General features: G+C 46.6%; 1 protein-coding gene across 9 annotated transcripts in view; it reads left to right on the top strand.

Moving 5' to 3' along the window:
* Positions 1 to 23,047, top strand: part of LOC120896982 — an 89,173-nt gene extending 66,126 nt beyond the window's left edge. For all 9 annotated transcript variants that reach the window (XM_040301542.1, XM_040301537.1, XM_040301539.1 and 6 more), the window contains 3 exons: positions 11,472 to 11,606; positions 13,974 to 15,246; positions 20,688 to 23,047. In XM_040301542.1, coding sequence (XP_040157476.1) covers positions 11,472 to 11,606; positions 13,974 to 15,175 — 1,337 coding nt within the window. In that variant the 3' untranslated portion in view covers positions 15,176 to 15,246; positions 20,688 to 23,047. The remainder of the gene's footprint in view (positions 1 to 11,471; positions 11,607 to 13,973; positions 15,247 to 20,687) is intronic.
* The last annotated feature ends 1,367 nt before the right edge of the window (positions 23,048 to 24,414 follow it).

The following is a 24,414-nucleotide window of genomic DNA, read 5'->3' as shown; positions in this document are numbered from 1 at the left end:
AGTCGACAGCTGTGGCTCCTTCGGCGGGGCAGTCATTAAACTCTCCTCCTAAAATGTCGTTTGCACTCAATAGTGGCAGCACTGGCTGGCCCGATCGAGCCTTCGCCAAAAGATCGACCGTTAAGGGAGGGAGAAGGGGTGACCGCAAGCGATGGATAAGGATATCGGTGGCATCGATTTCGCTTAATGTTTTGCCTGCTGCATCGCAGGCCGTCGTTATGAGCCCTCCGATTAGTGCATCGTGATAATAAGGGCAAAACACTCCGTTGGTGGCGCTGCAACTAACTGTCGGCAAGAATGTGGCATTAATGTCGGCAACGACGGGCCGTTTTGTTTAATTTCTTTCCGTCGTCACCGGCCGACTGCCGGCTTTGCCAATAAAACCGTGCGTCGCGTGTGCGAGCGTGTGTTTCCTGGCTTGTAGCAGTGCGCCCCAGCCCAGCCAGAGTGCGCTGATCGCTCCAAACAGTAGGACTATTAAAAATCAATTTTCCACCGATCCTCACGCAGTCGTTTTTTATCTCTACCTCCGCTGGGGGAATGATCCGCGGGCTTGTCTTTACGCAGGCGATTAAAATGCAAGTGAAAACAAAAAATAAAAACACGAAATAAAACGCGATTAAAATGTCAGTGAGTGATCTTTTTTTTTTATTTTCGTTCCACACTGCATGCATGCGTACGCTTTTTCAGTTTTGTAAGTTCAGAATTGGTTCAATGGCCGATACGGTTGGCGCTCGGTTTGAAGTAACGACCCCGCAGCATAAAATGTGAATCATTTGTGTGCGTGTCTGTCCCTGTGTGTGATGGCATTCTGGTTTTTCAATGATGCGCTCCTATTTTCACAACCATTACGGAAGGGCCAGATTCATTAGCCGTTAATCGGAAATTTGCGTGGTGACGTGGTAATTTGTAGTTTATTTATTTGTGATTGCTTTCGGACGATGCCCTTTTCCCGGTTTGTTTTTTACTGCGGATGTGGTGCGTGTGCGGGACGGCAGGAAAGGTCGGTTGGTTCCCATCGGAATGGATTCAAATGATAATCTGATTTATTTAGCAATGGTACTGAGGCTGACACGAGCCCCATTTTGTGTCACATTGTAGCTGCAGTGGTAAGTTGCCGTAAAACTTTAATTCAATTTTCAACTCACCGGCACCGGAAGCTCGTACAGCCTTGACAAGGAACAAAAAAAAGCTTTGATATGTTTCGTATTTAAATGAACTGAGCGGATTTTTGTGAAGTAGAACGGGCAATATTTATTATTTTTTTAGTACTTTTATTGAATCGCTTGCAAAACCAGTCATCATCTTCAGGAAGGAAGAAACGACGTTTTCAAGATGCTTTGACTCATCTGATGCACGTGATCTCAACACAACTACCTCACACATAATGCCAAGGAAATAAGTTTCACTCAATCGAAATATGTATGTGTGTGTGTGTGCTTGTCGAAAAACGCTGCTGGAAAATATGCGCATTTTCAGTTTTTACGACCTCTCCGAAAATTCGGTACGGTTTCGGTGCGGTTCTCACCAGCCCGCCCGAAAGTTACACGTAGATTCCCCTCGGAGGTCACGTCACTGTCTAGCACGGTGGCGGAGAGAGACTGGCGGGCTGAAAGATTGAACAGCGGTTCGTCCCAAAACTAATCCGTGAATCATCATCCGTGGCCGAGCGCGAGCACGGCGCTGCCCCCGGGGGCAGTAAAACATGTTTGGTTTTACGAGCTTGGAAAAGTTTTTCTCATTTTCCTCGCTCAACCACTTTGCTGTGGAACGGATTGCGCGGCGCTCGTTAGCGTTTTCGAGATGCGAGTCGTTGCCTCTGTTCTTCGTCTTCGAAACCACTGTTGTTTCGCCTGTTTGATTTATGTGTGTGTGTGTGTGTAGTTTGTGATGGAAACTAATAAGTTTTGATGCTTCCTTTCCCTGTTTGTCTGCATGCTCTTTGGTGGCATTTTAAGAAAGCACTGACTGACAAAAAGCCAAGTTCGTGTACGACTTAGGATGGTCAAATCATTGTTTGGGAGGGCCTTCATGTGTGTGTGTGTGTTTTTTCCACACTCCGACCAGTACGCTAGTGCAATGTAGACATCCTCCCGGTAAGATGCATCTTCCCAGCGAGCAGCGGTTGCGAACCAACGAACCTTGGCTTGCATGTTTTTGATGAGTTTTAAATTTTGGCTGATTTGGTAAATTTTTACGACTTTGTTTATGAAACGATGGAACTGACAAAAGGCACACCAGGCAAACCAGCAGGAATCGAGCGAAAAGCAAATCGCGTAACGAACCGCACGTCCAACATAACTGCGCACCCCATCTCGAACGGTGGACGGTGCGGGGCACGTCTTCGCAGCATTGCAGTGGATTGATGTCTTCCAGTAGAGTTTTGGCGCCGCCGTCCAGCGCATTGTGCTGGCGAAGGTCGGTGCAAATCTGCACCGGAACACGGAAGCACGAAAAACGGAATCGAAAGCGCAGACACCGGGAACGATAAAGATGTTTGAATGCGTCATAAATCTACAAAGACGGTCAGTGAAATGAATTGGAAACTCGCATTTGTCGTCGTCAACGTCATCGGGAGTTGTTTTTTTTTTGGGAGGATAGCAAACGCACATCAAATGCAGTGGCCCATCACAAGTGTGATCTACTACACGGTGGTGGTGATGACGGCGGTGGTCTTGCTCCGTTTAAACGACAATGTAACCAATACGTCCAGCAGTTGACGATGCATATGATTAGTGAAGTGGAACCGCGCTTTAAAGACACCTTTGCTTGCATGCGTGTGTATGTCCGCCAGATCGCACAATTCATCCCAACGACATGTGAAGGCTTTAAAAACAAATTGAAATCGCTTGAAACACATATTCATAGCGTGCCCGGTCGAGAATGGGTTTTACTTGCTCGTTAACGAGAAAGAGGGTGTTTCTTCAGCTGCTCTTCAGCGGGGTTAGTTTTGCATTTGAAGCAAATCGTTACAAAATGCAATAAAAGCGTCTAATGGTACGGCGTAACGACGTGTAGTTGTACTTGGACCAATTGGCCACAGCGTGTTCGGCGCGGAACACGGGCAACACGGGGTGGGGTTTTAGTTTTTATTTTACATTTTTTAAATACCTCCCTTCGTTGTGCCAATTGCTGTGCGATCTGTCAGGTTTCGAACACATTTCTTCGCTCTGTGCAGCGAACGCGTGCAAATGAGCGTAAGCGTGAGTGAATTTCAATTCCAAAAGAGGTCCAGCCTGTCATAAAACCTCACTCCACTGGTTCCCTTTTCCGCGCGGTCGCTCGCCCATCCGTCGCTGATGGCATCGAAAATCCACTCGTTAAACGCGAAACCACGAACCGATCGGCGCAGGGAAAGGGACACCGGTGCCAGCGGCCGGGCGCGCAAGGATCGTAAATTATAATATGATTTTTATTACATTTTAGCGTAGCATAAGCCGAGGCCGGCTGAGAGACGTTCGTAATTTGTTATAATGTTATATGGCTTTCCGTTCCCCAGCCGTGCACCGACACACTGGGCGCCGACAAGACATGGCTCAGGGTGTGTGTGTATGCCTTTGGTGCTATTGTTATTTTTATATTTCCTTCCAGTCGAAAGGAACGGGTGTCTTTGGAGAATGGGGAAGCTTTGCACAATTGTACCCCAGCGGAGACTCACTCTAATAACGTTCATTTTCAACAAATAAAAGCATTGCACCAGAACTATCGTCAGAGTGTGTGTGTGTGTTTGTGTGCTGCTGCGATAATTTCTGTATCGCTTTCGTCATCAGTTTTATTTCGTTATTTTATTTTACAATTGCTCGTGAAGTGGCGTGCAAACGCAATTGCGAGCCGCTTTGGCGAGCAAGGAACCGCGCCCAAGATCGGTTTCGGTTCCCTTTTCTTCGTGAATCATGGTTGTGAAGATTTGTTGTGCAAAAACACCAAGCTAGTAACGAATTGGTAAAATAACTGCGCCACTGCATGCACAAACACACACGCACAGGCTGAGGGAAAACGAAGAGTCCGGATACAAAATTGCGGTTTTGTAGCTTTTATGATCCAATTAGCTGTAGAACAAGAACCGGGACGATGCGAAAGGGGTGTTGTAAGACACACACAGGCAGACTGGTCTGGGCATGCTAGTCGATGGAAATTGAATCAGCGGATATGAGTTTTGCACACATGCCTTTTTTCATCCTTCCCTTTTACCGTTGAGGCATGGGAAGTGTCATAAACTCGTGTATGCGATTTGTTGTTCCGTCAAGGTTTCGTTTGACTGAGTTGCTGTAAATCAAAATAAAATAAAGTGGCCAAAGGGCCGGGACGAGCAGAGGAATGTTTCCAACGCATGTCTTGGTGGTGTCCAACAATCCTCATTTATGATGCTGCATTGTCAATGGAACGGTCTCATGTGGTCCGCGACACGACCAATCGCATTTATTGCTTCATTATGCCGAACGAAGTTTTATTTCGGAAGTGTGGAAAGTATTTTTTTAACTCATTCGTACATGTTCCTTTTCAATATAATTTTGTATAGCTGCGACAAGCAATTCGCTAGCAGTAATTCAACAAATAATTACGCATGCAATAGCTTGTCGCATGCAAATTCCGGTTTCAGCAAAAGCTGGTTTTTAAAAGCTCGAGTAAATGTGTTCAACATCCTTCTATGTAAAATTAACTATGTTTTGTAAGTGTTCCAATCAGTCACAGAACGCCAAGCTGAAAAAGAGTAAAGTGTTCAATAACAATACATTTATTTATGATATTAAAGTCTAATGTTGCATGATAGTTTAATTTTAAAAGAAACACACACATTGATGTGATTTTCTAATTTAGAACTTTACTTGTTGTTGGCCAGTTGGAAATTGTTCATCCCCACACTAATAAGATAGATACAATTTACATTTGCGTAGTTTGTGCTTAATACATTTAAATGTAGAAATTTAAATAAATAGAATCATAACATTATGCTTCTGGCGTAAAGTACAGCTAGCTTCCATCCTTCCCTACATTAAAATCAATTCAATGCTGCCACATAATTACGTGAAAAGAAGAAGAAATAGTTTAATGCGGTGTTTTACCGCTATTATTACATTACCCGCAGCACCGTCAGTAGTAGTAGTGTTATGCTTTTACCTAATCATAAAACTAGTTATTATATACCTTCTGCACACCCGAGTGGCATGATTCGTTGTGTTGCCCTTTCTCCCCATGCTTCGTGCCGATTCTCAACAGCGAGTGTGAGAACACCCGTACAAGAAAAGCCCTATTCTTCCCACACAGAGCGGGCATAGTATACGAGAGACCCTTGCACACTTTTCCATCGCGATATGGGTGTAATGGTCGGTGTTGGGGTGAATTTTCCAGATCCCCTCAATATTGCTCGAGGCTTTCGATTGGCTCGGGCTGCTGTAATAGTGTGTAATGGGTGTGTGGGCACTCCAGAAGATGGAAACCATTTCGTATAAAACAAAAGAAACCACCCCATGCTCGAGACCGGTGCGATCGCTCGAATCGCTGAAACTCCACCGTCACGAGCACGACGTTGTCTAGTTGGGCTGGATCTACACCAACCTGTGCTAGTGCGCGCGACTAGATGTGCTTGTAAAAAAATAAACATATAAATCAACAATGCTCGGCGTGGCGAGCATCAAAGCAAGTAACGGATAGAAAGAGCAAACTCGAGGGAGCAAACTTCGACGCCAACAAACCCTCCCGCGCGCGCCCAGCACTAGCTATGCACTCGAAGCGCATAGCGAAAAGATTTACGGGGGGGGCGGTTGGTGTTGGTGAGCATGTTTCGATGTTGCGCCCCATGAGCATGTTTTGGGCCGCCAGAGCGAGACGGGAAGAGCGCGTGCGAAACATAAGACAGAGGCGGAGTCAACCCTACCATTGGTTGCGTTCGTCGGTCGTTCTGTTGCTCCCGCTCTGATGGGTGGCGCGCGAGCATAGGTCTCCGACTCGCTCTAGCGCGTTGCAGCCGTTCCACACACCTTTTTGCACGTGCGGCTTTGCCACCACTGGCTGCGGCACAAATTCCGACCGAGCACGTGGTTCCTCTATCTACATTTCTGCGCCAACCGGTGGATGTGGACGTCTCCTGGCACATCGGTCGAACTGTGTGTGTGTGTGTAGATACAGCATCTCGTTATGTTGTGCCACCGAAAGCCGAACACCCTCGACCGTCGTCATCGTCGGTGTCGTCGCGGTTTTATGCTCCGGCGAAACTGCTGCGAACGTTTCACTCTCACTCTGTCCCAGTGCATCCGGTACGGTATCTTGTGCATCCCTTCGGCGGTAAGTTTGGGCGTTGCAGCACGATGTTACATCGGAGCACTCCGCAAAAAGCAGGCGGAAGAAGCAGCAAGCCCGAAAATGTGTGTCGGAAAATTTCACCATCAGTTCGGGAGCGGAGAGGAGGCCGCTTTTCCGAGGGAATCAACAAACGATTTCGCTGCTTGTTTGAAGAAGCAGCAACTATCTACCAACGGCGAAGGGTTTCTTCAAACGATGAAGCACACACCGACATACCATTCGGCTCTGGGGGAAAACATGTTTTAGTGCTGCTTTTCGCCACGTATGTCTAAACCGAAAAAGAAGAGCTTTCTCTATCAACGGAAAGACTATTTTTTTCGCCTGTTTCCTAAACCTTACCATGGAAAGAAGGACTGCAATGCGCGGATACGACAGGAAAAGAACCATTTAGCGGTACATACTTGGGAGAGCAGCACGTTCGTAGGAAACAAGGATGTTTATGTTAGCGCGAATAATTCAGACACGCTCTGAGCGCTTTCGGGTGAGATTAGCAATGGAGCATTCGGGCAAACGAAAAGAACGTTTGCGTTTCGAATGGGGCGTTTTTGCTTGCGCAGCGATGACGAGTACCTCGTCCAAAGGCAGTCAGCTATCCGGAAAACGTTGCTCTCGATTAATGCCCGTTGGTAGAATCGCACAATAGCATAAAAGCACATAAAGACAAGTCACCGGAAGGCTGCATAGCACCGAAAGGTTAGGAGGAAAAAAACAACGGACGATAAACGGGTACAATCTGAGTTGGTATCTGAGCTGGGAAAAGGGCTGAAGAAAATAGGAGCAGTAGAAGCTTTATGTAGGATCTGCTCATCGAATGAACAACGTAGTCAAGATCGTTTTTTACACGGCGGATTTATGTTGGAACAAGTCGTTAAATAGCGCGCTTTGTTGGTAGTACCAAATAAAAGAAATCCTCATCACTCACCAAGAGCACTAAAAGAGATTTAGTCATGTAGTGATGTTAGTCCTTTTTATTATCTTGGGATTTACTATTTATACTTATATATAATTACTTTAAAAAATAGCAAAAAAGATAAATAGAAAGATGTTAAATCATCAAACTTGTTTCAATGCTTTATAAACTTGTTTGTTACTACTTGTGTGTTACAACATTGTTTTATTTTTTTTTTTTTACTTCAATGAAAACAAACCCACAAATAAGTATTTATTTTTATATAATCTGTTATTTTAAGTTATGTGAATAAAACTATTATTGCAATAAAATGACTGCACTTCTTATTGTTGTTGAAATTTCCTGATAACGCAAAAAATGTCATAAAGAAATTATGTGTTAGCTAACTAACTAACGCCATGTTTCAATGTTGAAACAAGCAGATGCCAAAAGCTTTTTATGATTTTTTATAGGACAGTAGAATCACACCATATTTTTCCGATTTATTAAAGTTTCATTCAAACGGCATATTGGTTTACGTTTGAATTGAATGTATCTTTATGTGCAGTTTAATCAGTCGACTGATTGTTTTACTCATTGGATTACGTTTGCCTTGAAAGTAACATTTCAACCTGTATGGCATTGCGCACCTCTATTTACTTGTCATGTCGCTCCTATGGCGCTCCATACTTCCCACCAGCCCCACCGAAAAGATTGATTAACATCTTGACGGGTCATATACTTATTAATGCCGCCCATAAATTTAATCCTGCCCGACTATGAATCGGACATTGTACACGGTGCAGCGACTCTCCTCCCATGTACGGTAACAACCATGTTACCTCACGCAAGGTCATGTCCGCATACGCGCCAAACATGAAGCGTACCTAAGCAAGTCGTGCACCAAACTTAAATAAAAATAATTGAATCAATCGAGCACGGCTTGTGATAAACGATCCGATTGATTCGTTAGCCGGATGCAGTTGCAGTCTTGCGGCTGTGGAGTTGCAGTAGGGATGGGGGTTGTGCAGGGGTATGAACGTCAGCGTTGGGTGGCTTCGATCGCGCCACGTGCGTTCGCGAAAACGACCAACCAGCACCGGTCTTATCTGAGATTAAGCGAACGAGGTGACAGCTAAAAGGAGAAACCGGGCGATTATTTAAATTAGTTCCCCTACGAATGTGGTACGGCGCGGCGGGCTGCATCGGAGGAGGGATCTTATCTCGGGGGTAGCGTTATTTGCGTTATTGTAGGCAAAAAAAGGATAAGTATGCTGCTGGTAAGAAGGTAAGAAGTATGCACGCTGCAATAAGCATCCTCGTGCCCTTTCGGCACCCGCCGTGTGGAGCTCGGTGCATCGGAAGCTCGGATTTCAGCTGCACCGAAACCAGATGCACACACGCGCACCGCTCCGGGGGCGTTGAGGCAATCGAAAGCAATCAACATCAATTAGCAAGTTTATTTGCAACACCGCCGGTTTCGATGGATTCTTCCGCATCGGCGACTGGTACAAATTGCTGCTGCTGCGCCTTTAGCGGGTGGCAGATCGGTTTTGCCGCTACCGGTACCGCATACTATGAAAGTATGATTTATCGTCTACAATCATTTCCCATTACACAGGCGCGGATCGTAAAATCAGCTCCGGAAATGTGTGTGTGGGTTTATGTGTGTGTGTGTTTCGGTGGGGATGAATCGAAAATTCATCTTTTGCTAGCGGGACGAAGCTGTTGGTGTGGAGTGCCCGTGCCTAATACGTTGAAGGTCGCGATGTACGCGATTCTCTAGCCTTGCTTAGTCATGCAGTGGGCGGGAATGGGTTGGTTGTTGCGCTCGCATTGGAAAGGTGCATTCTGCACCGAAGCATTCCAGTAGCGCACGCCGATCGTTTGCTCGATTATGGTTTGTTTAGTCTGGATGAATAAAATATTGCTCAATTATTCAATTTATCGCGGGCCTGGGCCCGGCAGTGGCAAACAGGACTGAAACCGCCGTTCTGTGCAGGTCTGTTCCGCGATCGATACTATCGTCTGCCAGTGCATTTGTGTGTTTGTTCTGGCCCGCTTGTTGATATGTTGTGGTTGCCCGCTTGGCAAATGTGCAACGCATCCGCGAATCGAGATGTTGCAGCATGGATGGACACGAAACACGAGCCATAACTGTACAAACAAACGATTGGTCCAAGTTGGTTTATAATTGCGAAGCGTGCGTTAACATGGCGATCAAGAATAAGTTCATAATCGATGGATTATGAGCTTGAGCGGGCAATGTAGTACGTCCAGGAATTGCAAGGACACGAAATTGATAAGCACAAACAATGAATGTGTATTGTGAAGGTGAATGGAATTTCAGGTGATTCATGTCTGGGAAATGTGTTCACCACAAATAGCATCATAACATTGAGAAACTACAATTACGCAGATTAATTTTACGCACAGAATTGCAGAAAGGAACTTTTTTTTGCAAATAAAAAAAAGATTGAATATTCAACAGTTGGTTGGAACTAGCGAAACCAAGGGCCCTTCAACCCGAAGAATAATGATACGTAATTTTTCACGATCGATGCAAAACATGCACAAAATATTGCATTTAATTCTTCACAGCTAGCACCGATCGTTTTGTCATGATCATCGATCGGTCGATGCGTGCCGCTGCTTGCAAGTTACTATTCTGGTATTCCCATTCTCTCCGGTACTGGAGCAGCCAGCTTCGTGTCATCGACAAAGCGCTTCAAGTGATGCCCTTTTACTACAACCCACGGCGAACTGAAAATGCCAGAAATAGATAGAGGAAGATCGACAATGATCTATTGACTAGTTCATGCGCGCGCGTCTCGCTAGGATTTGCTTTTCGGAGGATCCACCTCGGCACAATCTCGGGGAGACGGCGGTGATGGTGGCTCTACCGGTGGATTGACACTTTGACAGCTCTGATGCAATACCCATTTCCAGTCGACGGATGACGCGAAATCGCACAAAATCCACCCTCCAGCCGGGGCCAAAGGAGGACGCTTATTTCCACCGTGATCAAATGACAAACGGGCGCGTGCGCTTGTGTTTAGCAGGCAGGGGAGATGAGCGCAAACTGTGCAAGAAGAAGCATCACTGTGAAGACGGCAATGCAAAGATAGTGTGCTCAACTTCTCCGCGAAGATTGAAGCTAAATTAAGCACGAGATTAGCATGACTGAAGTGACTTTTCAAAGTGTCAGAATGGCTGCACTCGCAAACTAGCTGGATGCAGCGCAATTTTGCCCCGGTGTGTGCGCGCATGCAAACGAGCAACCTCAGAGGGCAAGGTAGAGGATGGGAATGAGAGAAGGAGTGAAAGAGCTGGCTTAAGGTTGCCCTCGGGCATTGAAGTCGATACAGCGGTTCTATTCCAGTGCCAGTAACGATGACGAAGACGATGTTGCTTCTGCTGCTGTTGCTGCTGTTGTTGTTGATGATGATGATGATAATAGTGCAAATATAAAATAAATCTTCCGTAAGCTTTGTGTGGTGGTGCGTGGCTACTATAAGCCCGTCTGGAAGCAAGGAAGCTAGTCGGGCAGGGTCATGCAAAAGGGAGACACCTTCGGAGCTTCGGAGCTCCCGCCGGCACTCTCGGAGGGACGTCCGTTATGCGTTGTGATTGATTATGGAATATTTATTATAGTGTCTTGTTTTGAAAAAATAACTTCAACGGTTCGAATTTCCTACACCTCGAGATCGGGGCTGGAGTGGCAACGTGGTACGGAACGGTACAGCGGTTTGAGCCGTTCAGTCTTGGGACTCACGGATCGCAGAATGTTATTGTGCGCGCACTGATGGGAAAGTCATTTTTCACCGAGTGGTCAGGGCGCGTAGTCCAGTTCGTTTCTGGCTGCTGTTGCTGATGCTACGATCTTCAGGAATGATTGGAAACGCCTGGAGATGGTGGGAAAAAATCAAACACAAAAACGATCCTAATGAACATCGTGTGTTCTCATTCGCTGCCACGATTGACACCTTCGATAAGACGCACATAATGAGCTAAAGGAGAGGGGACAGGGTCTTGTCTTTGCCACGAGCGATAAGATTGCAATCACTCGTGAGCGTGTGCTGCTGGGCTGAAGAAGAAACGCTTTCCACAGCAGTAGGTGGGAAGTGGGATTGTGGAACGTGGCATTGAAAAGAACCTATTTTCTAAAGCCCGAGAGCCCGTTCTCGAACTGGAAAATCAGATGCAGAAGTTTTTTTTATTGTCCCCCGCCAGGAAAACAAATGTATTTAATGCTTTCTCTGCCTTTTCCGCCCCGTTTCAGACGACGAGCTAGTGAAGCGAGCCCAATGGCTGTTGGAGAAACTCGGCTACCCGTGGGAGATGATGCCCTTGATGTACGTCATACTGAAGAGCGCCGATGGCGATGTACAAAAAGCACACCAGCGGATCGACGAAGGTAAGCTGGCGATGATGGTGTCGTTCGACATCACTTTCATCACCGTGTCAGACATCTACTGTGCCTAGCACCGGGTCCAGTGGTCACAGGGTGTAGCAAAAACGTGTTCTTTTTTGCGAGAGACTCTACCTCATGATGCAGCTGTTAAGGAAAGGTTTCAGATGAAGGCAATTTTTCCTAGGATAAGATGATCTTAAGTTACCTGCGTATTAGTGTTTAACATTGTCGTCTCAACTCCCAAGAATGTTTTGATCGTCTGGGGCTAGTTTATTTATACTGTTCTCATTGAAATGTCGTTCAATCCAACAGGTTAAGTTAGCTAGCTCAGACACGAGAAGTTAGGAGTATCTGCATCTTGAAGGTAGCGGCATATGGTGTTATGCCACGTTCACTGACTTCAAAATTCGATATAAAAAAAATACAAAATCAAAAACAAAATTGTGAATTCCGTCAGCCAGCAGCAGTGACCTTCAAAGCCTTACCTTTCCATTCATTTATGTTTAACACAGGTCAAGCGGTGGTCAACGAATACTCACGATTGCATAATCTGAACATGTTTGATGGCGTGGAGTTGCGCAATACCACCCGTCAGAGTGGATGATAAACTTTCCGCACCACTGTAACTGTCCGTATCTTTGTATGTGGGTGTGTGTGTATGTGTGTTTGGTGAAACGAATTCAATAGTTCTGTGCTATTTTAAATCAAGCCGCGTGCGCAACTGATGCCGATAAGTTCAAACTAGTGTTTAAGGAGTGGAGCGAGAGAGCCGCACCACGGTATAGAAGGGCAGCAGAATGGGTTGGCAGCCTAGCTGCACTGGTGCGGTGCGTCCGGCGTCTCGGGGGGAGGGCGGGGAATTTCTAGTGTTAAATCGGAGCAGCAAAAACAAAACAGTGGTCGTCCCGTTCAAGAAACGGCCTGTACACACACAGAAAACACTGCAGCATGTTTGTACATAGTAGATCCTAGAGCCGGTGGTCGCTGCTCCTCGAACGCTCTGGACGCACGGCTTCGCGCGTACTTGCGTAGCGTTCCGCCGATCGTGGGTATTCGTACTGCCACAAGCCCGCTTTCTCCCATGCAATCTCTGCAACCAAACCAACAAACCAAACAAAAACCAATCGACAAAATGAATCACACCCCTTTTGTATCATCTGTATATTTCTTGTTCTTTGCGTTCTTTTCTATGTGGCCCACGCCCCGGCGGGTACGTAATTGCGTCGAAAACCCCGAAAACCCCGGCACATACAGTGTACATACGGTTTGAGGACAACTTTGACCTGCAGCCCTTCTGGGGCTGCCACGTGTAGCTATACTTGTGAGATCGGGCGCCGACGGTGTAAAGCGCGAATGGCCGCCACACAGTGTGTCCACTCCAACACTACCCCTCTGGAACTACCCCGTCCAGGGATGCACCGGCTCGGCTCATGCCCCTGCAAAACAGTCCGGGCTCCACTGTAGTAGCTCCGGCGTTGCTCTGAGAGAAGGATGCCCTTCGAAGTGTCGAAAGCGTGCATTGGGCGTCCAAGTGTGTGTGTGTGTGTTAGGTTTAGCGAGAAACAGCAGCAGTTGCGTGTGCTGAAAAGCGAAGGAGTAATAGAGTGCATAATGAAAATGAAAATGAAAATGAAGCAAAAGTAGAAGGCGGAGGAGAGCAACCTGTGTTCCACTAGTAGCGAATAGTTTAGTCTAGTTTCGTCACCAATCAACCTTCCAACCATCGTTCAACCAATACCTGAGTCAACATCGTCATCGTTATCGTGCCACAACTTTATTAAAAATGAACCTTTGTCCGCGCCACCGTAGGGTGATCTGAGGCGACCCTTCTGACGGGCGCGACCCACATGCCATCGTCACCTTCTCCAATCAAAACCAACAGCCTGTACCGATGGTGTGCAATTGTGCGTGCGTGTGTGTTATTAGCAAAAAAAAGAGAAAGAGACGGCGAGAGAGAAATAGATCGAGATCGAGAGTACAAAAGAGCAGTAGAAATGTTCGTTGTTTGTTTTCCGTAACACAGTTGTTTAGCCAAAATGGGAATTTCCAATAATCCCGGGGGCGGGGAAATGCGAGAATACTGCGTACACACATACATCAATCAAAAAGAAAAATCCTTGCGCTACATCACTACCGTTTGCGCGGTGCTGATCTAGAGCAGACCACTTTCCACTCCACTCTACAATCAATCAATCTGTGCAGAAGGTATGGTAAGACGGCCTTTGAGCGAGTCACGGTCGCCACCATAACGCCGTCCGACGAGGGCTGAATGCGAACTTTGCTAATCGATTTTCCGCTTTCTTTTTATCCCACCCCCCCTTTCTCTCTTTCTCTCTCTCTTTTGCACCGCCCCTTGTAACCCCCAAAAAGGTAAACGACACATTAAGACCTACGAAGCGCTGGTGAAGTCATCGCTCGATCCGAACAGCGACCGGCTGACGGAGGACGACGACGAGGACGAGAACATCTCGGTGACCCGCACCAACTCCACTATTCGGTCGAGGTCCAGCTCGCTGTCGCGGTCCCGGTCCTGCTCGCGCCAGGCCGAAACTCCCCGGGCCGACGATCGGGCCCTGAACCTTGACACCAAATTCAAACCATCCGCCAGCAGCAGCAGCACCGGCTGCGATCGGGACGACGGTGACTGCAGCGCGTTCGACGACAGTGCCTCGGTGGTGCGGGGGCACGGGCGGACGGCCCAGAGCACCGGTAGCAGGGGCCGCAGCCACTCGAAACGGTACCACACCCTCCCGGCCGAGCACATCGGGAGCCACATGGCGGCCGCCCAGAGTCGATCGCCCGCCCCGGACGACGAGCCGGTGGTGTCGGTGTCCGTGTACGAGAGCTTGGTCGAAGCGGCCAGCAAAAAGACGCGCACCTTCAGCCCGCCCCGGGGGGAGGCGGAAGATTTGCATGCCGCACGGAAAGCATCACCCCACGACGAGCGGGACGAGCCGACCCCGGCCCAGCCCTACGAAGCGTACCTGGAGTCGGTGCGGCGGAGTAAAAAGTGCTTCGCGCTCAAGGACAGCGAGGCGTCGGGCGAGGAGCCGACGGGCTACGAGAAGGAGAAGGAGCCGCGCATTCCGTACTCGCTGCCGAAGAGCACCTTCGAGCGGCTCGATCTGCTGAAGAAACCGAACGGGCTGACGTTTCCGATGTACAAGTACAGCGGGATCGAGCCGAACAACTTTGCCCTGCCGCTGCTGCTGCCCGGGCTGGAGGCGGTCAACCGGACGCTCTACTCGACGCCCTTCCCGGCCCAGCTCCTGCCGTCCAGTCTGTATCCGTCCGTTAGCAGCGAGTCCACGACAGTGCCCATGTTCCACACGCACTTTCTCGGGTACCAGCCGCCGCTGCAGCTGCCCCACGTCGAGCACTTCTATCGGAAGGAGCAGCAGCAGCAGCAGCAGCAGCAGCAGCAGCAGGGATTGGCCGAACCAAAGGAACCGACGTCGTCGTCTTCGCCGGGCAGCAACCGGCTTACGCCACCGAAGGGTGCATTTTTCTACGCGAGTGCGGTGGAAAATTCGCTCACCGCCCAGCAGGCTTCCATTGCTACCATCCATTAGATCCACACTGCGTCCACTCGCTGTTTGCTGCAGCGTACCGCGGACAGTGCAGTGTACCGCTGTACAAAAAGGTAAGTGTGGGCAGTATGCGGTAGGGTAGGATGGGTAGATTAGACAGTAGGCCAGTGGGGATGCAAATTTACAGCCCTTTTGGTCACTTTAACAGACACAACAGACAAGGGACGGTAGCACGAATCATCGCGACAAAATGGAATGAAGCAAATGGCCTTCGGACATTCTTTGATCTTCACACTGTTTCCGCGGGCTGGGGACGTTATTAGAGGAAAAACGCCAATATGTTGTCGTCAACATTGGTTCCGCTGCCACCCTGGGGGCTGCTTTACTTCTGCCAGTATCGATCATCGCTTGGTATCGCTCGGCATTAAATAAATCATTCATGGCCAAATCAACGTTTAGTTATTGATATGGGCAGGAGGAAGCAAACAAACGAAAAAAACGGGCACACTCCATCGAACTGGATACTGGAAACTCTGCACCTTACGCTCACCCTCATTGCCCCCTACCAGAGCCGATGTGCTGCAAAATTCTAAATAAAAATAATCCATGCGGGTCGCGAAGCAAATAATTTATTTCCTATTTATATTTATTTTTAATCACACACAAATATGGGTGCATGCACGTGTGTGTGTGTGTGACGGAGTATGGACGGACGATGGACACTGTGGTGCAAATAGCGGTGAGCGGTCGTGGCCGAAGGTTGGCTAATGCAACGCGTTGTGTCGCCCGTTTTTCCGAGCGTGCCTGATTTCCAATGCCTATTTTTCACTCCACTGCCGCTTTGGTCGCCATTGCCTTCGGGGGGACCTTTTTACGGCAAATGTTGATTTGCACCGACACACACCGAATTGCACACTGCACCCAGTCAGTCAGGCAGGTGGTGTTGTTTGAAAATGGCGCTCTGGAGCAACCAACAAACGAACACAAAACAACAAAAAAAACAAATCGATAGAAAGAATCGAGCTGTTTCGATTATTCAAAATTTATACACAAAATATGCAACGTATTCCCCGGTGGGGTACCCTCATTGTCCGACCTACCCCCCCGGTGCACCTCAAACCCACCGGCAGCAATCAATGTAATAATGGTAAAGGGTGGCGTGCCAAATACTCCCGGACCATTCCGCGCTCGACGTAGGGACATAAAGCGAGCGGGAGCTGCAGTGACACGAGTGAAACAACCTGGAGACCCCTGCATTCGTCAGGCGGAAATAAACAAATCAAAACAAACCTCCCGTCTGATCTCGCGACCCTGCCACCCACCGGCAGCCGGCAACCAGTCGTCCAATTTCGGCACTTTGGCGATGTGCAACTTTAGCAGTCTATGCACATGCATTGTAAATATGCATATTGCACGAGAAAAAGAGAGACGGGCCGAGAGAAAGGGTCTCTGTCAGCGGGGTAGCCAGAAGTATCGAACGACAAACTATGCGCGTATTACGAGATGCGATCGGTTTGACACTCGGCATTCGCACTTTGGTGGCTATTTTTATTCGCCTGCTTAACTCCGTCGCTGTTTGTGCGTGGCTGCGTGTATGTGGCCGGGCGACCGTTTGTTTAATCTGGCACGGTGCAGTATGCAGTTCGGATGCCAGCGCTCGCCGCCCCCTGCACCACTGACCACCCGTTCCATGCCCAACGACAGCAACATCCCGGCAGAGTGATCAGCAGAAGAAAGGCGTTTCGTGCCAATTCTGCCGTATACATCGTGCACGGACGCGGATTGTTGACGAAAGGTTTTGTAGCAAACCGGGCGGCGAACAAGTTATGAATAAATTTACTCCATTCGTTATCCACTGATGTATCATTAATGGCAGCCGGTCAGTTATGGGGCGCTATGGGCAGTACAGTCGGCCCCGGGTGTGCCGATCGGTAAATAACGTGATTTTTGCATTCCGCTTCCGTGGTAGCTAATTTTGTGTGGCACACTTTGAAACGAATTGTTTGATTAGGGCTCGTTTGTTCGCTTGACTGTAAGCTATCATCCGATGAAAGCAAGCTTAAATGCTAGATTTACTAGGCCGATCATTTTGACAGGTAGCTCTAGGAGCTATTCATTATGCCTAATTATATTGTAAATATTTAGTACTGAATTTAATACATACTTCCAACAAATGAAAAAGTCATTCTGTTCTTTGAAGTATTTTAATCAGTATTTCAAAGCTTTAAGCAGAAACGCTTAGAACGTTTGATGTTTCTAGTATTTTATCTACTTATTTGTTTATTGAGTGCCCCTGACTTTCGTCGCTCACAAACAATAATTAATTTCCGAACCTAGTTCTAGTAAATGTACGACATAGCTCGCATTGAAAATCAACGTCAATATCTCTCTAATTTTATGGTCTAATTGCACAGAGAAGATAAAAAACTATCTATTATTTACCGATTAGAAATTAATTTTAGTATCCTCCTGCTAGTGCTCGAATCGAATTCATTTGCATTCCTTCTGCTTGCTAGCCGCAGGTACAGCAATATCGGAAACTCTTTCTTTAATATAGGTTTAAAGAGCCTCTAATGTGCATCTTTGCGCTGATCGTAACGTTTCACCGAATCATCAACGAGTGTTGTTTTGCCTTCTGCAATGAAACCATCCTACACTCTCACGTGTTTCCACGGCACACCGGGAATGCATTATGCGCTGACGGCGGTGGTGTTTTGTTCGAAGTTCGTGATGCAACCGCCGGGGAAGTTGCACACAGGGATTTAACGACTCCTCGTAAAACGGTATTATATATCGAGGCCGCAGCGAAAGGTAACGCCGCAGCCGCAGCAAACGGCTACACAAAAGTAAACCCCTCTCTGCCGCACTCCTTGCACAGTGCCGGACCGCATGGCGCACATCTTCGACCAGTTCGCGAGGTCGCTCAATACATTAGGAACTAATATATATTCCAGGCAATAATAATTTTCCATTTTACTGCCCTTCGTGGGGAGATGCTTTGCGAGTGGTGCTCTGTGCCAGGAGAGGCAGAGAAGACATACCCACCAACCACCTCCAGGGTTTCAAACACGTTCCCTGCGCTTATCGTGAATCTTTTGCATCTTTTGATGATCGATACTCCTCGGGCCCGGGACAAGACCAACGCCAAGGTGCACCGTGTGGACCAACATCGTAGACGACAATCCGTGCGTTGCGTTTTGGCAAGGAGGAGCTGTATGAGGTGAGATACAATGTGTGGGAGAAAGATAGGGATAGCGCGAGAGAGTGAGAGAGAGAGAGAGCGCAACTAGAATAACAGCTCGCCTGACTGACTTGACTGACTGGCAGGCCATAGAATGGTGGCGAGAAAAAGCGTCTTACAAGACGCGCTAAATGCAACTTTACAACGGTCGTAAACTAGGTCGTAAATATCTTTGCCAGCATACCTTCTGCAAAAGAGCAGATCCCGCAAACACACACTGCGTACGGCGCAACGGCTGCCACTCGTGATGCACTTGTAGTAGACCGGGGCCCGATCCGAACCGTCCCGGACGCGTTTTGCTGACCGAAACAGACACGCACGCAGGGTGCATTTTGCTAATTTTTATGCTAAATTTTTCCACCACCGACATGGCATAGTTTCCAGCTGAGAGTGCAAGTGCACTTGGGGTGCAAGTTGTCGCATGGAGCACGATAACGGACGCAGTCCACCGCTCATCTTAGCCTTCTACCTGTTCTTGGAAGATCCGATATGTCTCCAATCAGTATCGTCGGCGGTATTTTACGATAATCCGCAGCGAACGGGAACCGGCCGCCCTGGTAGCGGTTTGGCAAACGGATCTGCACTCCGCACTACCGTCATGACGCGATTAGAGGTAGAGCAGCATGCCGTACTACGCTACCACTTGCAACGGCAAACGTCGTGGAGCAACATTGTGGCCGCAGCGCCGAAGCAATAAAAGTTGGAGGACATCTGTGAGCAGATAATTTACAAGCTACTTTGTATAATGAAAAACGCATTAAAAAACTACGCCTGGCAAAAGTTCCTAGTTGTTCTTAGGGGGGAGGGAAGTTGGAGGGGGGCAATCATTTGCGAGCCAGACTGCGAAACTGTTACAAGACAAACCCGGAGCATTTCCGGGCGATCAACTCATGATTATTGTTAGACTCGCGGTGACGAGCTGTGAAGCGTCCTGCCTTTTCGGACGTTGTGCGAAATGTTTCGCACTGCAGCACGGCGGGTGCGCGATGCCGTGGTGTAGTTGCGGTTTTTCTACAGCTCTCACATACACATAACCGGCATGAAACACGGAATGCGAGCGATGCGAGCTGGCAGTTGGCGCATCAAACTCCACTAATGTTGCACACTGTGTGGGGTGGGATCAACTTCTTCGCCGGCGTTTGTTACCGCGGTGGTGCCGATGAAAAGACGCCATAGATGGATTTTAGCCAAAGACACACCGTTCCATCGTGGCCGAACAACGGTTGCAACGGTGCGCAGGGCAGAAGGTAATGGAACCGGTTCCGGTACTGATCGGCCATTACGGGCTAGTGAATTTTACTAGTTTTCAGAGATAATTTTATGGGTTTCCATTTGTGGGAATTGCTTTTTTTATTGCCTCAACTGGCTGTGAGGTCTCTCTTCTGGGCCGGTGTGTTGTTTCAGCAGTTTCGTTCCTTTGTTCGAGCGGTTTTGTGCATTGTGCTTGATGATATGACAAACCCAGAAAACAAAACAAAAAAACGATAACTATATGCGTCTGGTTTATCTGGCTGTAAATTTAGTTTGCAGTCCTTCAACACACAGACTTACACAAACCTCATACCTTAATCATTGTGATGGATATCGTTCAGTACTATGAAAGGTATTATGCAATAATTTTTTTATCCATTTTAAAAGATGATTAAAGATGCTACAAGATGTATAAAGATTATGATCTATACAACTATGCGCAGAACTCATATTATTAAACCTATTGTCCAAATTAATATTAAAAGACGTGAAATGATACAGCTTATGCACTACGCAAATATTACGAGAATGTGATCTACTTTGCAATGAAAATCAGTCCCAATGTTTTCACAAGATTTATACAGCTCCGACCCTAAATATATCCCGAAGAAAAAATATTTCTAATGTTTTCATGTAATGTTTGAAGCAACTATGACCAGAAAAGATGTCAATCTATGTATGTAGTAACAACGTTGCTGTATGAACTGATAGTTGAACAGCACATCACATGGTCTAGTATTGTAAACACTCCCAAAACTTAATGTTGAACGTTAGAAATTTGAGGTGGATATTTAACGTGAATATTGGAAATATATAAATCTGACGCATGAATACAGACTTACCTTGTATATCATAAGAATTATTTTAAAATTAGATATCAACTTAGAAAAAATCAAAAAATCTCAGAAAAAATCATCATCAGATCAAACATCACTAGATCGCAAAGTTACATTAAGCCGTTCCCTCTAAATTGTAGTTTTATTTCGAGTGTTTCAAATAATTTGCATTTTCATCATCATACCAATTAACCTTTTTCAATTATTTTTCGTTTCTTCAAAACAGATCGATTGGAATTTCACATCAATCATCTGCAAGCCCGAAAGATGCTACCTAGTCGTCCCCAGCTGTTGCTACTGGAGCTTTGCAAGAGATCCAGCTTTCGTTCCTTATCGATGCGCACAAAAGGCGCACCCGGAAACAAAACAAAAATCCAACCCACTCGTCAACGGCGGGTTGCACTGGAGAAACTCCCACCCTCGTAAGTGCTATCTAAGCGTTAAATTACCTTCGCCCTTTGCGGTAGAACAAACTAGAAGCAAATGAAACAACAAAATCATTGCCGGAGGCGCAAGTGAACAGCGGGAAGGGAAAGAAACCCCTGTCGAACAGAAAACATGATTATTGATATTTTTCGATCGTGCAACGAAGGTCTACACTGTGATACAAAATGTTGTGTACAGGATAAATATTAGATTTTTTTGTTTGGAAAACAAAAACACAGCTAAACGGTAGGAACAAAACAAGGCAAACCGAACAAAACGAAACAGTACGCACACGGCTCGTTGTATGTCAAATCAATCAATGTGAGCGTGTATGTGTGTGTGATCGTATGTGATTATGTGTGTGGCGAACGGTTTCCCATTTTCTGTGAGTAACGCCCCGTTACGATCATTGCTGTTGGAAAAAAAGCTAAAACCAAACCTTCATCGAAACGAATGGCGCGCGTTCTTTACTTGGCGCCCAATTTCCCACCAAAATTCGAACCTGTTTTTAATAGTGTAAAACGTAATGAAAATAGTAAACGGGTGTGTGTTGTGTGTAGCATGGTTCGATCACTTGGAACCAAAATCTCAAAAAAAAAGCAAACAGAAACTCATTGGCAGAAAGGCAGACACACCGGAATTGCGAAGTTGGGAAAGCAGATCACCTTCTTGTTATGTCTGCGTTTTTCTCTCGTGTGCGAATGGAAGGCAGGAAATTCAGATGTTCATCTCCCATGGAAGATGACGGAAAGAGATTAAGAAATTCGAAGGCAAATCTGTTACAACGGCGAGCGATTGTGTTATGGCTAGTAAAAAATTGAATTGTGATACGTGCGCAGTACTGCATATTTGTTCAATTTGTAGCTTGTAGTAGATCGCCGTGCTCGTGTCCCGTGATCCGGGGGCGGGATGATAGACCCCGCCACTTGGAGCGATATCCCATGTTGCTGTACTCTCGTTTCGGTGCCTTTTTTTCTTGCTCTTTCGTTTTACAAAAAAAGTAATTATATTGCTTTTGTTTTATGTGCGCACCCGCACACACAGCTGCACACGATCGTACAAGTTAACGAATGGTTTAGTTTGCGCTAAGTTTGATTGGTTCTAGTTCGCTAAGTTAGTCTGTAGAGAGATTCGTTTATCGTTATGTTCAGCAGCAGTGTCAGGAACGAGATTGGAAGATAATTACAGGGGCAGGGCAGATGAGCAAAGGGGGTACGGTTAGGGGTTGGAAGTCAAAATGCTTTAGCCATCCTGCAGTCGAATTTAAACATTAAAAAACAGGTCCACCTTTACGAAACAAATAAACCCCCAAGGAGTTCCTGCGCCCGGCCCCTCGAATGTGCACGAAATGGAAAAGGTGTTGTACAGGCAGAAGACAGTTGTAGAAGCAAGGGTGTAATGTTCCAATTGAAAAGCGAAGAGAAAACCTAATGTAACTACAAGGCAGATATACAGCTGAGAGCTATATTTTACGCAGCGAAATACAATGTAATCCCATTTTCTCCACTCATCAAACCTTCATTAGTCCTTCACATTTCACACACTGTTGCAAGCTGTACTATAATGTAGAAAAAGTAGAACAAGCAAACCATTTGATGCATGTTCGTCATCCAGCTTGAAAACAAATAGATCAAATTACATAGAACTGGCAATGTCTATTGATACGCTGTTCGAGAGACTTTTTTTAACACAACCGTAACATCAGTGGTGCCGCGTGAATGTATGTTTATTTCTGAGTATAAAGAAAAAACAACAATGTGCATATATACTGGTGTGCAGTCAGCTCTTTCTGAGAGAATAAAAACCTTAACATTTCGCTTTGCACAAACCATGTCTTGTAAAATATTACTCCAACAAGAAGGACAGTCAAAGAAAGAAACAAGAAACAAAACGTTAAACTTAAATCAAAAGCTAGAAATGCACGTGTACCATACATAATTATCTCAACAAAGGGGAGAACAAAAAACAGTTACAGCCAACAGAAAACAGTTACAGCAAAGGTGTACATAGCATAGAGTCACAACACGATATGTACATTTTACCCGGTTCAATATCAAAATAAAATGAAAAAACGTCCCGTCCGCTGATGACGGAGTAATGAGACGAGGCGTGTAAATGCAAATGCAACAGCAACAGTTAAGAATCAAAATAACAAAAAAACACCCTTATCCGGCTCCAGTACACCATCTATTGATGACGAAACGTGTGCTGCGAATAATGTTTTAACAAAAGATGAAGTAAGTAGAACGTGATTAATGGAAGCGATGGGCAGCACAGCTAACGAAAACACACATGCTAAACGTCAAGTGTAGCATGTGCAAAATAGCAAGAAGAAAATTTCAGAGCAAGACCCAAGGAAAAGTATCTTTGATTCGTCAAACGCCGCAAAACGCTGTTTTACTGCTGTAAGTTTGAGGGAAACAACCTCCGGTAAAAGAGAAATAAAGTGGAACAAAGCAAACAAACAAACAAACAAACAAACAAACAAACATAAATAAATTATTAATATTATTACTGAACTCCGTCGTGCGTGCTGTATTTCGAGTCGCTTTGCTCGCCAATGTATGCGTCCGAAACGATGTGTTTATTTAGTTATTTTTACCACCAACAACCAGATGGTGGTGAAGTTCAAGAAATAAGTAGCTGAACGCAACGCTGCGTCAATTTCTCTGTCTCCCCACCGCCTTTCTCTCTCTCTCTCTCTCTCTCTCTCTCTCTTTGATTTCATCGGATCAGTCTGAACTTTGCCATCCAAACAACATTTAATTACGGTCGTCGGTATTGAGGCATAGTTTTATCAATCCTGGCAGCGGGACTCGAATAGGGTGATGCACTTTTCCCTTTTCCATCGGAGTAAGGACGCTGTGAGGATGGCAAAATTAGGTTGACTAGTTTAGCAAAGCGGAGGAGAAGAGTTTTCAATGGTTTCACCGTTCGTAGACGCGATTTCTTCTTCCCAGCTGGATGAGCCACAGTTTGAGCCGGTCGCATTGTACTGTGCAAGGATATGAACCGGAATGGTGGCGGAGATGAGTCGTGCTGATGCGGTTCCATCCAGTCTCCATACCCGGTAATCGGTCCTTGGCCCTCTACCTTTCTGAAACGGTCCTCTGCAAGGTAGAAAATAGGTGGTTTTCTACCCCGTTTTGTCTTCTCTCACCCTTGCGTCGTTGTGTGCAAAGTACTACCAGAAGTACAGGCAATCATGATGCTGAGATCGTGATGCTGCATATCCGTGGCGCGAGAACGAATCTTCACTTTGCACTGTACGGGGAAAATTGCCATAAAATGCGACAAGCGGTACGGTGGAAAACAAAACTGTGCATTGTACGCTTCACCGAAAGATGCCAGCGAACGCGGGCTTGATGCTTTCATACTTCGGGAAGTTTTCTTTTTTTTATTTCTCTCTCAATTGGAGTCTGTCCTTCGTGCCGTGGAAACCCCGTAATCATGCAGCACGGTACCGAGAGCGTGGCTCAGGCACGAACCGTCGCAAACGTGAGCATGTGTGTGGGTGCTGTGAAATG

The sequence above is a fragment of the Anopheles arabiensis genome, chromosome 2 (genome assembly GCF_016920715.1).
Source record: "Anopheles arabiensis isolate DONGOLA chromosome 2, AaraD3, whole genome shotgun sequence".
Lineage (NCBI taxonomy): Eukaryota > Metazoa > Arthropoda > Insecta > Diptera > Culicidae > Anopheles > Anopheles arabiensis.
Note: the sequence above shows the minus strand (reverse complement) of the source record. Positions and strands in the feature narration are given on the sequence as shown.